Source organism: Rhinolophus hipposideros (genome assembly GCF_964194185.1).
Source record: "Rhinolophus hipposideros genome assembly, chromosome: 5".
Taxonomy (NCBI): domain Eukaryota; kingdom Metazoa; phylum Chordata; class Mammalia; order Chiroptera; family Rhinolophidae; genus Rhinolophus; species Rhinolophus hipposideros.
Genome location: NC_138051.1, coordinates 69,312,787 through 69,330,018, shown reverse-complemented (window position 1 = coordinate 69,330,018; position 17,232 = coordinate 69,312,787). Strand labels below are relative to the sequence as shown.

General features: G+C 37.9%; 1 protein-coding gene across 6 annotated transcripts in view; it reads right to left on the bottom strand.

The window, feature by feature from the left end:
• SYT16 (synaptotagmin 16) overlaps positions 1–17,232 on the bottom strand; it is a 225,714-nt gene that overhangs the window by 25,065 nt on the left and 183,417 nt on the right. For all 6 annotated transcript variants that reach the window (XM_081048646.1, XM_081048647.1, XM_081048644.1 and 3 more), the window contains 2 exons: positions 6,110–6,322; positions 252–511 (listed from right to left, as the gene is read on the bottom strand). In XM_081048646.1, the coding sequence (XP_080904772.1) occupies positions 252–511; positions 6,110–6,322 (473 nt within the window). The remainder of the gene's footprint in view (positions 1–251; positions 512–6,109; positions 6,323–17,232) is intronic.

Genomic DNA, 17,232 nt, shown 5'->3' with positions numbered 1-17,232 from the left:
CCATTCTTCTTTTATTTTTCCATTTTTATAGAAATTATGATTGTTTTATTGGTACACCTTGGGGTTGGGCCTTGGTCATCTAAACAAAAAATTATGTCAAATAAAGTTTCTTTAGGTCTTTACTTTTCAAGGCAATGCTTCCTTTTTGGAGAAATTTTTTTCTTGAGAGGTGGGAGAGGGGGAGGAGAGCAAGAACTAGACAGAGAGCACACAATGGCCAAGCAAGAAAAAATAGAAAACAAATCACTTGCCTCTGGACTCCACATAGAGGAGCTGTCTGTGGCATAGGAGTCTTCAAGTCCACGGTTATTAAAAACAGTTTCCATCTCCAAGCTGCCCTCTGTGGACTGGCGACTGAGGCTGTGGACCACACTTGGGGTCTCTTGGGGAGATGTGCTATGGTGCCTGGTATCTCCCACCTCACAATGGGACCGTGAGTGGGCAGAAATGGGGTCATCATCACCATAAGACAGATTCTCAGAATAATGCAGGTGGCTGGCTCCATCCACATCTGAAGTTGCAATAAGAAAACTATTTCAAATGTGTTATTATTTTACACCTTTGGACCTAGAGAAACTGAGCATTAGCAATTATACCAGTAAAGGCCTCAAAAACAAAACTCACCAAATAACACCTGCAGAAACGTAATTCCATTCATAGGATGGATAAACTTGGCCCATATAATCAAAAAGACAATTAGTTCATTATATGGCATAGAAGGTTAAATACCTTCTAATAATATGTGTATAAAAGATGTCTATTTCTGTTAGGAGGATAAAATAAATACATTAGCATTTTGTTGGAGCTAATGACCAAAGGTTTCGGGGATGGACCTAGAAAGCAAGAACAGCAACCTACTATGGAGATCATATGGTCTCCTGACTACCATTCCTCATTTTCTCTTCCTCGTTCACCATATTACCCTCTCCTCAAAAAGCTTCAATGGTTATCTCAAGAAACCATTTGATCCATGGAAAGAACACTGGACTTGTATTCAAACGAGGTGGGTTTACGTCCTAGCTCTGGGTTAAGTACTTGAACAATCTGAATTGTCTGAGTCTTTGTTTCCTTATCTATAAAAATGATGATACAAGCCATCAGAAAGATATGCCAAATAATATCTTCCTGGTAACTAAGAAGCCTTCCATAAATATTAGCCTTGCTTACTTTTCTGGCCCAAACTAGCCTCATCCAACCCAGCAATCCTTGTTTTCTACTACCTCCCGACCCACTCTTACCTGAGGTCCCACTGGCTCATGAAAATGCTACTTGTGTATTTCTGTTCACAGAGATCCTCAAGCCCCCCCTCTTGTCCTTTCCTTCCTTTCCATAGAAAACCCCAACAATTCCTGAATCTTCCTTGAGTCCTTCAAACTCAGTGTTTTTCTCTTCCTCCTCCTCCTTCTTTCCTCTTCTCTCCTCCCACTCCCGCTTTTACTGTCCCTTGCTTTCTCAGTACTTCCTCACTCTGTTCATCCCCTGCCTCTCTTTCAATGTGTAGGTTACCCTCAGGTAGTAAGGGAAAACTGACAGGCTCTTCCTAAGCTACTGCTTTTACCCTGACTTGCCTCCTACACTGAAAAAGCAGCCAAAAAAAAAAAACCAGTCTTCTCTTTGGCCTTCAGCTTCTCCCCAATAGCCCCCATCACAGGATGAGAGAAAATTAGAGATATAGATATGGGAGTGGATGACAAAGTATGTATCATAAATTCAGCTCTTTTTTATACACTGCATAGCAGCAATCGTTTCCACTGTTAGTCTTAAAGCATCAGTTAGAACGTAAGCTCCTTGCAAGCACCAAACCACATACATCTACTGCACAGTCTTCATCTGCCAGGGGATTTCACTACACCCTCAAAGAACTTCAAAGGTGAGGCAGGAAACAAATACTTAAAGCAGCCAGGTGTCTATGGAGCAGTGGTGACAGTGGTTTACCAGACAGAATGTGACCTACGTATAGTAAACATGTAAACTTAAAAATATATTATAACCTTTTCAGACAGACCATATAAAAATATCTCCTGGCAGACGATCCTCAGTGCACAACTTCAGACTCCTAACTTGGGATTTTGCAAAACTACGGCAAGCCATTGAAAAGCTCCCCTATCTGCCTTGTTATTCTTAATAATTCAGTTCAAACCCCTTGGAAATACTTTCAAGGGACACCATAATATTTTTACATCACACTTTCAGTTATTCAGCAAACATACTTTTTTTAAAAAGCCACAGAAAGTGATAGAACAAGGGATATTCCACATGTAAAACTACATAAAGCAGAATTTTCCTCTAAGGCTCTAATCAGTATATCTATTCCTTACATACATGAACACTAAAATGTCCTATTAAACAGTAGGTCATCCATCAACGTGTGTAGCACCCAGCAGGATTTCAGCACAAAATCTAACTTTGCCGAGAAATTACCCCCATAAAATTGTTTCATGATTTCAGCTCCTACGGTGATAATACCTAGATCAGTAATAAGGGAATTTTGAAAAGCTACATTAAGCCTTGAAAAACTATTCATAAATGAAAAACATAAGAACTATATTAATGTAACAAACCATTTTCCCTGACAGACATTCAAGGATGAATTAGAAAAGTAAGTCTGGAGTACAAGTCAAGTTGCAAGGAGGAGGAAAGGGAAAGGTGATTCACCGTTACATAAAGTAGTCTTGCCATGCTTTAAATTAAAGCAGATCATGTCACCTTAAACACATACAGAAAAGTAATTGCCTGTTGTCAGAGAAATGCATCCTATCTTGGCTTCTTAGAAATTATAGGGCATAATTATGCCACATCAACCATATTTATTTCAGGGGAGAAATTCTTGACTTTGTTTAGTTCATATCCCACTTTGATGGAATGTAACCAATTACTTCTTTTACATTCCCAAGCTCATCTATCCCACCACTGTCCATATACAAATACTTTTGCTTACCATCTAGGATGGTCAGCTTTTTTAATTAATTAATTAATTAATTTTTATTGGGGAATATTGGGGAACAGTGTGTTTTTCTAGGGTCCATCAGCCCCAAGTCATTGTCCTTCAATCTAGTTGTGGAGGGCGCAGCTCAGCTCCAAGTCCATTGCTGTTTTCAATCTTAGTTGCAGGGGGCACAGCCCACCATCCCATGTGGGAATCGAATCGGCAACCCTGTTGTTCAGAGCTCAAGCTCTAACCATTTGAACCATCTGGCTGCCCCTATGATGGTCAGTTTTATGTGTCAAGGTGGCTAGCTTACAGGCCCCAATTATTCAATCACGCACTAATTTAGGTGTTGCTATGAAAGTACTTTGTAGATGTTAGTAAAGGCCTTAAGTTGACTGTAAGTTGACTATAAGTAAAGGCGATTATCCTATGCATACATAATCAGCCCATTGAAACGCCTTAAAAGAAGAACTGAGGGGTCCCTGGAGAAGAAATTTCACCTGTGGACTGCAGCTTCGGCTCATACCTGAGAGGTCCAACCTACCTTTCCCAACAGCCTGTCCTATGCATTTCAGAGGCTGTGTGATTTTGCTGCCCAGCCAGCCTCCATAAGTGCATAAGCCAATTCTTTGCACTAGATCTCATTAGTTACATATATACATATATAAATATATGTGCATATATACACACATACAGCATATAAATATACGTATATCACCTTGATATATATCAAATCCTGACTGATACACCATTCTGACAAAATTGACCACAGATTCTGAGGATGATTAAGCTTTTTTAAATGACACCAGGAAGGTAATGTCTAGCTTCTGTGCAATATCCTAAGAACTAAATATTCACAAGCAAAAATAAGGCCTTGCACAAAAACAGAGGACTAAAACTCTGTTTTATTGAACTGTTTTATTGAACTAGTGAACTATTACTCTGCAGCCCACCTTTCATGCTTAAAGACCATATGCACAGCCTCCGATCCAGATCACTTAACACAAACACTTGGCTGGAAAATGAAGATTACATTGCCTTGGTTCTAATAACCTCACCACTCAATAAGAATAAAGCTTCTCATTTAAGATTTAACATGAGACAACCTACCAGTAACTCATTTATGGTTCAGATTTGGACCTTTAATTTCACTGGTCCAATATTACATTTTTTAAGTAAGAATTGCCTACAATTAAATTTAATCTTAGAAAACCATATTTAAGGTAGAGTAAAAACTATCTAAATTGATAGAGAACAGGCAAAAAAACAACAAAAAAAACCCTCTCTGCGGTGCACACTTAATCGCTTCATTATTCTTTATTGCTGAAACAAAGTCACTGAACTAAAGACAAACAAAAATGCTCAAAAAAATTCATGTAATAAAAATTACATTAACATTTCCATGGCATTTGATAACCTAAAATTTAGCATGCAGTTATTCATTTCTTTAAAATCCTGCTGATTTTCTTCAAAATCTACAGGTAATTCATTCAATGTAATGGACTTTTTCCTCTTTTCCTGGGGGAAAAAATCCACCTTTTCTATCACCATCTGTCAAAAAATTCAGAATCACCAGCTATGACAGAAGTTGTTGCTAATTTCAGGAAGGGTAAGGGTTAGAGTGGTTGTCAGAACTCTCAACATTAGCTCATTGTATAAATCAGAAGTCAGACATTTAGGCTTCTGGGAAATGTGGCCATTAGGTTTAGAATTAAACAAGCTACTCCTAGGGAATCAACTGCTATTAACTTTCATTAGCTAACATTTGCCCTCTCAGTGGAGAGAGAGAAAAAAGCAAGAAAGGGTGTGAGGAAATGACAGAGGCTCAGTATTATGCTTTGATTACATAAGGCATTTATTTCTTGGCTTACCTTGGGCTACAAAAAAATAGCAATAAAATATGTTATGTTTGCCTATTTCAATAAATAAAATTACATGGTAGATAGAAAATTATGATATTCCTGCTAATAAATAGAGTTCTTTTTGGTAAATCTCCTTTTTTCCTTTGTTCTTTTTCTGCCTGCCTCATTCACATGTCAAGTCAGAAATTTCTTCTCTGTTATCTCCTATCAATTTTGCACTTCCCTTTTTCCCTTTCTACTGTTATATGTTGAAGATCATGGAAGAGCTATAGCTATGCCCCCACTGGTTTGACTGACCACATGCCCCAAAGGAAAGAAAGAATAAATTAGAGAGCCCAGGTCATTCAGAACAGATCACTAAGGTGGACAGTGTGACATTTTCACTAGCTTTTTATCAAATTCACTTTACAGACCCTTTCCTGTTCTGATGTCCTGTGTCTATTCAGGGTTCTGGGCATAAGGAGTCAGAAAGATGCCTGACATTCACTTGGAAAAGCACTAAGGGAAAGCACTAAGAAATTGTACTGTCCTTTTCCCAGGTCATTTTGTGTAAGTGGTGGGAAGGGAAGGGGACTCTTAACAAGGCCCACCAGCCATCACAAGCTGTGTCTATCCTTCCTTGAGTATCCTCCTCTCCACTTTGTGGAAGGTAAACTTGGTATGAAGGTGCTAGAGGATGGCATAAGTCCTGGCTCTGGCCAAGTAACTCTCGTGTAGGATGGGGGGTGGGGAGGTGGCCAGAAACTACAGGGAATGAGGGAGAGTGTATAGGGCATGCATTGTTTGAAAAATGTTATTCAATACTATTATAATACATATTTTTATTTGGAAAATGAAACATACCTATTGTCTTAATAATATGAACTATTAAGAGAAAGGCTTCAAAAATCTTTTGAGGTTATATAAATATATGGAAAATAGACTCTATGCTTCCAAATGGGAGAAAAGGCACAGCATCTCAATGTCAACAGACAAGTATGCGAAATTTTTGTATTTATCAGAAGGGAACAAGATTTTGTAAAGCTTGATAAATACCATTCTAGTATTTAGTTTTCAAAATGTGCAAAGTAGTAACTACAAGGAAGGAAGGGGTCCCACAAATCAGGGGTCAAGGCTTCAGCACTTCTGATCCATTTCTTCCCTCAGTTCCCTGCAGGATGGCCTCCCTGTGAGGTTTGAAACAGCCCTTTGCCCTGTCCCATTTTTTTCATCCTCTCTGGACTCTCAGATGCAAGTGCAGTGGTTCAGTGACTCAAAAACATTCTTCCCGTTAGCTATCCCTGGCCCAGATAAAGGAAGGGTTTGATGCAAAGAATACCTTCACAAGCAGACACTTCTGTGCTGTCCTCTTCTCGGGTAGAGAGCAAGTGGTGGAATTTTGGTTTCTGTTCCGATCCTGTCTGCTTCCCTTTCTCAGATGCTCTTGAGCGGAAACTCTGGGACCGGGACACAGAAATTTCAAATTGTTTGATCACCTCCTCGTCAGAGTCAGAAGATGTGCATGGCTCTTCATCATCTCCAAAGCTGTTAACTGGGAGCAAATGAAAGCCATGAGTTTCAGGTAGGGCCCGCAAAAACACAGAGAGAGCCTGGGAGAAACAGAAGAACATGGACAATTATTCTGGATCAAGCAGTCCCAAACTGGAGAGAAAAAATTTAAAGCATGTTTGAAACACAAATTTGAGTCCAAATGAAGAAAACAGGCAGAGAAGGCTCCAGAGAATAACTACAAATATATGACTAAACCCAGGAGAAACCACTGGGACAACCTTAGTCAACACGACAAGCCCTCTTATTGACCAGGGCAGCCCCGCCGATTTGTTATGTTGCTGAAACATGCTCATAACTGGGAAGAGGACAGTTATCTATGAATATGCCTTATGTACAGCTCTAGTCAACGATGACGGAAAATATGCTCTTTGCCTCATGGGAATTATTAAAACTCACAGAGCCAAGCCCCACTTCAGAAAAGACATATTTGCAACTGAGATTCTCCAAAGATTTTCTGGTTTTGAAGAAACACCCATAGTGTGGTGTGTGTGTGTGTGTGTATTACCCAGTTTATACTAGAAATGTTCTGATGTATTTGTTAATACCAACAACCCAACCTGAACACCATCTGAATTATTCAGACCACCTTCCCAACATCTCCCCACACCTCATCAGCACACTGGTCCTCTTTCAGTTTCTCCAGCACGCCCAGATTGGTCCTGCCTTCAAGTCCTTTGCTTTTATCATTTCTTTGACTTAAAACCTTCCCTCCCCAGGTGTTTACCTGGCTGGCTCCTCACCATTCAGGTGCCAGCTCCACTGTCACTTCACCCTAAACACTTCCCTGATCATCCTACCTTAAGCAGTTCTCTTCATAGCAATTATCATCTTTATTCCTCTCTTTTCTCCCATAAGTTTCATGAAAATAAAAACATCACCTGTTTCGTTAACCGAAGTGTGCCAATTATGTAAAGCAATATCTGTTGCTCAGTAAGTACTTAAAAGCACTTGTTCAATGTTGAGGAAAATGGTGAATACCCAATATTTTCTCCCAGCCTGAGGGCCCCCCACACATACTCACACACAGTTCCCTGTGCCTATAATACTCTTCAGTCCCCATCTAGACTAGTCAGGAATCTAGCTCTTCCAAAAAGCCCTTCCTTGACTCTTTCAATCAGATTCAGGGCTCCGTCCACATACTGTAAAACAGCTCTTTGTCCTGCCCTGTCAATGCTCACTTCAGTACATGACAGAATTACCTATTTAAATGCCAACCATTCCACCTAACCTGTACACACCATGAAGGAGGACAACAGACCTCCAGGCCCTATCTCTGTGCCAGGCACGTGGCAAACTACTCTGTAAATATTTGCTGAGTGTGAACTGGAAACAATAACTAACGGGGGATGATTTTTTAAAGTCTTCCTCCTTCCATCAAAAGTCACAATGATTCTGGGGAAGAATATGGTTAATTCACAGATGGGTCCTGAAAATCACTTCTAAATCGAAAGGTAAGAAGAAATTTTAAGTGAGAGAAAAATACTTTAAACACCAGCCTGGTCAAAAACATTTATTCTCTGGCTTATTTAAGAGTTGATATTTTTGAGGCTCTTTGGAAGACAGCCTCTTTGTTAGTAATTATAACAAACATTTTTTGAATACTTTTTTATGTTCCAGGAACTGTCCTAAATGTCTTACACATATTATCTCATTTAACCCACACAAAAAGCCTGATTATTCCAAGTAAGAAAACTGAGGCAGAGAAAAGTCTACAGCTGGCTGAAGATCACACTGTCAATAAGGGGTAGAATCAAGGCTTGAATCAAGGCAGCCTATCTCTAGAGGCCACTTTTCGAATCAGGCTGGAGAGCCAGAGAGAGGTGGTAGAAATCACTCTTATTCTATACACTCACACTGACTAGCTGAGTCCCTGAGGTCAAGTTCCTTAACCTCTCTGGCCCCGTTTCATCATTTGTGAATCATTTCTAACACCTGGGTCATTTCCCAGGTCTTTCCTAGATCTAAATTCTCTGACTCTAAACTCTCTGCCCACAGGCATTAAAATGCAATCTGCTTCTCTCTTTTATGGAACAGTTAATCCAAGAACACAAGAGCACATCAATGGCAGCTCACTAAATTCTACTAGCTGTGACCAGCACCATGGGAGGACCTGAAAAGTTAAGTGTCAGGAGAGACCAGATTTCCCATTAATAACACTCCAATACTGTCCCAACAGAAAACCATCCCTATGGGCACTCTGCTCATGTCTCAGCATGCCGGGCATAGCACGCTGGAGTTGGAGTGATCCGGAAGAGATCCAGAGCTCCACTGGAACAAAATTAAACTTATTCTACCTTCAGAGTATAGGAGCAGCTAAGTACCTGGGGGGCTGTCAGGGGGATATTCGCACAGGAAGACTGGTTGCATTAGACATCTGTCCAGAGCTCTTTCCAACTCTGATGTTCCATTCCATTTGTATTACTAGGTCTTTTTTTTTTTTTAATTTAAGTAGTCATAAGTCATCAATTCCAAATTAACTGAGTTAGTTCATGGATATTTCCCCATGTATAAAATCAGTAATTAGAATTCATTAAGTTACCCATATATGACCCTTGATTTTTTTTTCACTGAGTCACTGATCACCCACAGAGCTGATTCTCCTCGCTTGATATAATAATCATAATAGTAATAACATTTCCCATTCACTAAACATATATTATATGCCAGGCACTTTTCTTGGGACTTTGCATGTATTATCCCATTTAGTCATCACAGCAACACCATGAAGCAGAGATGGTTATTCCCATTGTAAAGATGGAAACAGGCACAGAGGCATTAAATAACTTGCCCTAGGCAACAAAGTTAGCAAAGTGAAAAAGCTGGAACTTAAACATGTAAGCTAGGTGCTTAGCCGCTGTTCACATCATCAGGCACCATTGCATCAGGATGCTAGAGCCATATCTAGCTTATTTTTCAGAATGAGGTGACAGGAGACTCTGCTGCCCCTACCCTGACATCTGCCAGGAGCTAGCTGCCTTTATGGGAAGAGCAGTGGCACGAACAGTCCGTCCAAGTGGCGGTGATGGCACCCAGGCAGGCCGTAGTGTAACTGGCTATTGCTCCTGATGGGATTATAAATACAACCACCATGCTATTCTAAGCAACACCCCCACCCTCTAGGATCTCAGGGAATTCTCCACCAAAAAACAAAAGCTCTCATCCCTCCTGGAAACCACTAAGCAGCAACAGAGGTCAATAGCAGCACTACACAACAATATAAGCAATCTACATACAGTATGTATCATGTGCCAAGCATTGTTCTGGAACTTGAGGTATATTAACTTTTTTACTCCTCATAATAGCCCAAGGAAATAGGTACTTTATTACCCCATTGTACCAAGGGGGAACCTGAAACACAGGGAGATTAGCAATTTGCCACAGTCATAACAGTTAATAAATAGGGGAACCAATATTCAAACCCAGGCTGTCTTGCTCCAAAGTCAATGCCATTAATGACCACATTAGGCTCCCTCTGCCCTCTGCTGTCTCAAGGAAAAACACTTCTTAAATCCTGGCCAAAATCTACACAATTCTGTTTTATCACTAAGAAGACAAAAATCACACAGGTTGCTGGAAAGAACTTTCACCATAAGCATCTATCTCTTCCCTCATTTTCACAAAGGGAAACCAAAGCCCAAAGAGACAAAGTGTTTTGCCCACGGTTATACAATGCCAGGACCAAACAAAAGTTTCCAGGGTACCAAGTCAGTGGTTTTGCCACATTATTTTTCAAATGCTCTCGCCAATGGGTTATTTTTTCTAATTCAAACTTGACTCATCTTTTTGAAAGATCCCAGACACTCACCTTGTAATGAGTCTATGTCAACAAAGAAATAGCTGATCTGGATTTCATTAAACTGCAGTATTTGAAAATCACAAGTTCACATCTAAGTTGTGGCACTGATTTCAGAGATAAGATAGTACTTTCTGAAACACCGTTATCAAATACCAAGTTCAAACTCCTTTCAAGCTAAGCTAAATATCTGAAAAACAGCACAGAGGGGATTTGTATTAAAATCTTCATTCCTTCATCTAATTAGGCTTGCTAAAATAACAGAAAAAAAAGTTGTACGATTACCATGGATATGGATACATCTTGAAGTTGAATTGTTCCTTTCACTCAATCACAGAATGCAGATATCTTAGATACCACCTAAATATCTACCACCAAAGAGAAGTGAGATTCTTCTGCAACCTTGGTGATGCAGGGTCACCCAGCTTCATCCCTTTGTTTACACACTATTGAGGTGCTACTGTGGGCTTCTTGCACTGACAGGAAGTTCACGACTTTGACAGAGAGAGCTATCTATAAGTGCATCAATATCTAGTCCCTACTTCAATGAAGTCAGATGGTGCCTCCCTCTAATTTTTAATGATTTTTTTTCTAGTTTAAATAAGGAGAGGCACAGAAAATGCTATCCTCATCTTCCACATTGAAGAGACAGGAAGATGGGGCCTCCAAACCACAGAAAGTATCTGTCAGGTGGAACACCAGTCAAAGCTAAAATGCTTAAGGAATCTGGAGTCAAGCCTGAGTTTGAATCTGGGATTTTCCGATTGCTGGTTTGAGACCTAACCAAGTTCCTTACTTTTTCTGAATATCAATGTCTTTATTTTAACATTCCTTATTCTTAAATATGTTGAGAGGACTAAATGAGATAAACTACATAAAAGCACTTAGCATATGCCTGGCATATGCCATGTTAACTATTATTATTATTATGCCCCATCATGGCAGTACTCCATGTAGAAACTCTTTTAGGAAGGCTTACATTTACATGCAAAGGAAAGACTGTGCCTATTCTTGCAGGATCTCACTTGAAAACTCAGCATCAGGGTTGTGGGGGAAGGGTAGGAGAAACAAGGGTTGTAACGGGAGAAGATTAAGTTGATCACGTCGGTTGTATTACCTTCCTTACCTCACCGTCCTTTTTCGCAAGTCTAGAGCACTGCATAAGAGTCAGCAATGCTATCTGGATGTGGGCAGTGCCCAACACCTGCTCATTTTGTTGTTTCTTTTAAGGCAATAAAACCACCAAGTGGTGATGCAAGGAAGTTATTTCTTAAGCCTATCTGCTGCTATTTTATAGATGAAGAAAGAATTTCTAAATGATCAGTGTGGCTCCAAGCTTATTAATTCCTTCCCACCCACATAGGAGCAATTAGGTGGAGGAAAGTAGTGCTCACATCTTGTAGAAGGGAAGTGGAGACAAGTGGGGATGGGTTGTGCTCAGTGGTGCAGTACCAAGGTGCTACTTTTATCTACAATTGCAGGAAATTCTTTATATCCCAGATTTCTCAAATATGCACAAACAAATGTCTGCCCATGTGGCTGGATAAGGATAGAAATAAAAATAAGACATTGGTTACAGTAAAAAAGCAGACGGGAGATCAAAGGTAACAACTGCCCATTTCAGATCCTAAGAAAATGGCCACATTTCTAGAAGCACAATCCAGCCATTCTTGGATTAAGGCAGGATAGGAAAATATTTTTATAAATCATCCAGCACGTTATTTTTTTTCAGAGTATGCTCTATAGAGGTCTAGGATTCCAAACAAGAGCTAAAATGTTACTGTAGAAGTGGAGATGAGGGTGGTTGCACTGGGCAGGTTGGGCTATACACCCTCTACAATCAGGACTATTTTGCTTTAGTATGGTTTATATTTTTATAAGATTCTGTTAAAAAATTTAAAAATAGGTGTCCTGACACTTTTTTAAAGCTTGAAAGCTTTGATATAACCCAATTGCCTCATTCTACAGAATAAAACATAAGGCTGAGACTTCTTAAGGGACTTATTTATATTCAAATAGCTAGTTAGTGGCAGAGGAAGAATTAGCATGTGGTTCTCTTGTGCACACCTATTTTGTCACCCTACACCTTGTATGAGATGTTTTGACAACTCCATTTCATATATGAACAAAGAGATGGCACTTGTAACAGTTAAATATATTGAATGAGTCAAATAGAAAATGTTTTATTAAAATTAGTAACATACAGGTCACTATGAAAAGGAAAAGTAAGTTACAGTTCTGATAACAGCAGAGTTATTCAAACTAACCTACTAATAACAATTATAAATTCATGCAAAAAGAATTTTACACCAACTATTTGAAGACACAGAAAATGAACAAGAGCAGGCAAAAAAAAAACTGCAGGAAACCAAATTTTTGAAAGAAGGAAACTTCACTGGGTGAGACACAGGATTATATTGCTTTCTTGCTAAAAGCACTCCAAAGTCAGTGAGACACAGGGCATCTACAACTCAAGCAAAAGTCAGAAGACTTATTGACTTCAGGTGTCAGAGGACAGAATTTAAGGCAGCCAGAGCAGCTGGAAATAGAGAGAGAAACTCCAGAAAGGAAGGAACCACAGAGAGGGAACCCCAAAACCCACATAGGAACTTAGCTCAAACACTTGACTAAACTCTGAACTATGAATGTATGAGGGAGAATCCAAAGAACCCAGAAAAAGTAGAAGATAGAGGGCTAAAAACTTGAGCATTTTGGCTGTAGCCTACCTCAGGGGAGACTGAGTTAGGAGTTTGAATCTGGCCAAGTTCGAGGGGCATGATAGACACCGCAGGTTTTCCATTAAAACTCTAGAAGGTTCAACCTTTGAAGTAAGACTAAAACTGAAACCAGCCCAATGAAACAAAATATAAAAGTATACTTCACAAGCTCAAAGGAATCAATTAGTAATTTATTTCTGGACTAAAAAAAAGGTAAGATCCTTTACAGGAAGATGAAAGAATTCCTCTAAAACATTTCATCCATAATGGCCAATGCATGATCAAAAATTACTAGACATGCAAGGAAAATGTGAATCATTGAGAAAATAAGCAGTTGATTGAAACTAGCCCCAAGATAACTCAGATGTTGGATGTGGAAGACAAAATCTTTAAAGTATCAATTATAAACATGTTCAAAGATTCAAAGAAAAGTGATCATAGTGAATACTTGTATGAGGTCTGACAGTTGAGTTTACAAACTCATCCTAGAAAAAGTGCTACATATTTCATTGCTGGATATCACGATGGTCGCCTTCAAAGTTCTCCCCGTAGGAAGTTAAGCACCAACGCCAACGTCTAGTCTGCCCTTCGAAGGAATTTTGGAACTCTTTTTCTGGAATGGCCATCAAAGCCATCATAGTATTACCCTTGATGTCCCGACTGTCATCAAAATGTCTTCCTTTCAATATTTCCTTTATCTTTGGTTAAAGGAAGAACTGATTGGGGGCCAATTCAGGTGAGTAGGGAGGGTTACTTGTTTACTGGCTATAAATTCCCTCATAGACAGTGCTGTGTGAGCTAGTGCATTGTCGTGATGCAAGAGCCATGAATTGCTGGCGAAAAGTTCAGGTCATCTAACTTTTTCACGCAGCCTTTTCAGCACTTTCAAATAATAAACTCAGTTAAGTGTTTGTCCAATTGGTACAAATTAATAATGAATAATCCCTCTGATATCAAAAAAGGTTAGCAACATGTTGCAACAAGTTCACAAACTTAATTGTCAGACCTTGTATATGCGTATGCAAGGGTAATCTCAGCAGAGAAATGGAAACAATATAATAGAACTAAATAAGTAACTAGAATTGAAAATAAAATCTCAGAAATAACAAAAAAGTTACTTGATTGGCTTTATAGCAGATTGGAGATGGCAATGAACTTTGATAGATCTCAAAAAATAATAATAATCCAAAGAATGTAAATTTGGGGGAAAATAAACAAAGCCTCAGTGAACAATGATAGCATATCAAGTTGTCTAAAACATATGCAACTGGAGTCCAAGAAAGAAAAAACAAAACAAAAAAAAGTGGAAGAAATTATTTTTAAAATAATGGCTGAGAAGCTGCCAAATTTGGTGAAAAAAACAACATATAGATTCATAAAATTTAGCAACCTGGTTCAAAAGTTCAACCAGCTGAAAATCAAAGATGAAGCAAAATGTCTAAAAGCAGGAAAGAAAAAAATAATACATTACACAAAAGAGAACAATAATACAAAGGAAAGCTGACTTCTCTCAGAAAAAAATGACATAATGAAATGACATATTTAAGTGCTGAAAGAAAAAGTGCTGAAAGAAAAAGTTGCCAACACTGAATTCTATATCCAGAGAAAATATCCTTCAAAAAGGAATGTAAAATAAACATGTTTTCACATAAATGAATAGAAAATCATCAGACCTGCACTTCAACAAATAGTAGAGGAGGCCCGGCCTAGTGGCTCAGGCGGTTAGTGCTCCATGCTCCTAACTCCGAAGGCTACTGGTTTGATTCCCACATGGGCCAGTGGGCTCTCAACGACAAGGTTGCCAGTTCAACTCCTCGAGTCCCACAAGGGATGGTGGGCTCCGCCCCTTGCAACTAAGATTGAACACAGCACCTTGAGCTGAGCTGCCTCCCAGATGACTCAGTTGGTTGGAACACATCCTCTCAACCACAAGGTTGCCGGTCGACTCCCGCAAGAGATGGTGGGCTGTGCCCCCTGCAACTAGAAAACGGCAACTGGACCTGGAATAGAACTGCGCCCTCCACAACTAAGATTGAAAGGACAACAACTTGACTTGGAAAAAAGGACTGGAAGTACACACTGTTCCCCAATAAAGTCCTGTTCCCTTTCCCCAATAAAATATTTTAAAAAAAAGAAGAAGAAATAGTAGAGGAACTTCATCATGTGAAAGAGAACCGGTAACAAACTAAATCTCAGATCTAAGGGAAGGAATAAAGAGCAATAATAACAATGTGGGTAAATGATAACAGTATGTAGGTAAATATAAAAAGATTTTGATGTTTCCTTCATTTACTTTTTCTAAAAGATAACTGAAAAAAGTATGTACTATTGCACTGTAGGTTTGATAAAATGTGGAAAAGTAATATATGAGAGGTAAACACAAAGGAGAAGAGAGGTAATGATTTATACTGTTGCAAAATACAATCATTGTAAAGTGGTATAATGTGGTATAATGCAAAGAGTAAATATTGAAATGTGGTACAATATTAACTGAAAGTAGACTGAGATAAACTAAGGTTGTGTATGTAATTCCTAGAGCAACCACTGAAAAAAGCAAATACAAACAGGTGGACTTAAAAATTTAATAAGGAAATTAAAATTGAATGCTAAAAACAATAGAAGCAAAAGAAGATAAAAATCTGGTGCAATAAATAGAAAACAAACATCAAAATGACATACCTAAACTCAACAATGTTCATACATTAAATGCAAATGAAATAAATATCTCGTTTGAAAGTAGAGATTGTCAAACTGAATAAAAAAGCCAGACTCAACTATATGATGACTACAATAGACACACTTAAAATGTAAATACACAGAAAGTAAAAGCATTAAAAAAGATATATTATGCAAGCTGTAAGCATAAGGAAGCTGGTGCATTATATTAATGTCAAAGTAGACTTCAAGAGTTTTACCAGAGATAAAGAAGGATATTTTATAATGATAAGATAATCAATTTATCAAGACACAGAACTCATAAGTGTGTATGCACCTATTAACATGGCTTCAAAATACATAATAGAAAAACTAATAGAAGTTACAGGACAAATAAACAAACTCAAAATAAAGTTAAAGATTTTAACACCCTCCTCCCTTCTCAGTAGTTGATAGAAGAGCTAACAAAAAAATAAGTAATTACAAATTTGTATTATGACCGAACAAATGGTTCACTGTGATGATATGGACTTGAAAAGATAGAGTATCCTGCAATTTGGGGGCACAGAGTTCATAAATGTTAAGTAATACCAATATTTACACAACTGTTACACAAAGTAGTGGCAGAGAGAACATTTCTCAATCCAGCATAATCCTATACAAACACCTGACAAAGACATCACAAGTACAGAAAATTATATACCAATATAACTATGATCAATTGAATGATCATAGTTACAAAAAATCCTTGGCAAAATATTAAGGGAATTCAGTATGTATTAAATGGATCATAGATTATGACCACAAGGTTTATCCTAGAAATGCAAAGTTAGTTTAAAATAGTAAAATCATAAAATAAATTGTGTAATTTGTCAAATTAACACAATAAAAGAAAAAAACAAAATAGTCATCTCAATAGTTACAGAAAAAGTTGTTTACAATATTCAACATCGATTTATGATAAAAATATTCTCAGCTTACTAGGGATATGCATTAATCTGAAAATGGGAAATCTACTAAAACTCTACATGTAACATCAATGATGAGACCCCTTAGTGAATTTAGCAAAGTCATTATATAAAAATTAATTCTATTTTTATATTTTGGCAACAAATGAAAATGAAATTTTTTAAAATTCTTTTTACAATAGCATCAAAATACATTATTACTAAGGAATAAATTTAACAAGAGTTATTCAAAACTACCACACTAAAAGCAATAAATTATTGAGAGAAAATTAAGACAATATTATGATATTAATCTCCCCAAATTAGTACATTGATTTAATGCAATCCCAATCAAAATCCAAGCAGATATTTTGTAGAATTTTACAAAGACTCTAAAATGTATAAGGAAACAAAGGACTTAGACTATTCAAAATAATTTTTTAAAAAGAACAAAGCAGGAGTACTAACCTACATGATTTTAAGATTCATTACGTAGCTACACTAATCAAGACAATGTGTTATTGGCAAAAATAAAATGGGCTAGTAAATCAACATAATAGAAATCAGTAGAATAGAATTAGGGTACAGAGTCCCACACAGTTATGATCAAAAATTTTATAAAGGTACCAAAGCAATTCAATGGAGAAATTAAAGTCTTTCCAAAAAATGATGCTTGAGCACATGAGTATTAATATAGAACATCAATCTTTATCTCACACTGTGTGTGTAAATTAATCATAGATCTAATTGTAAAACTCTAAACTATAAAACTCCTGGG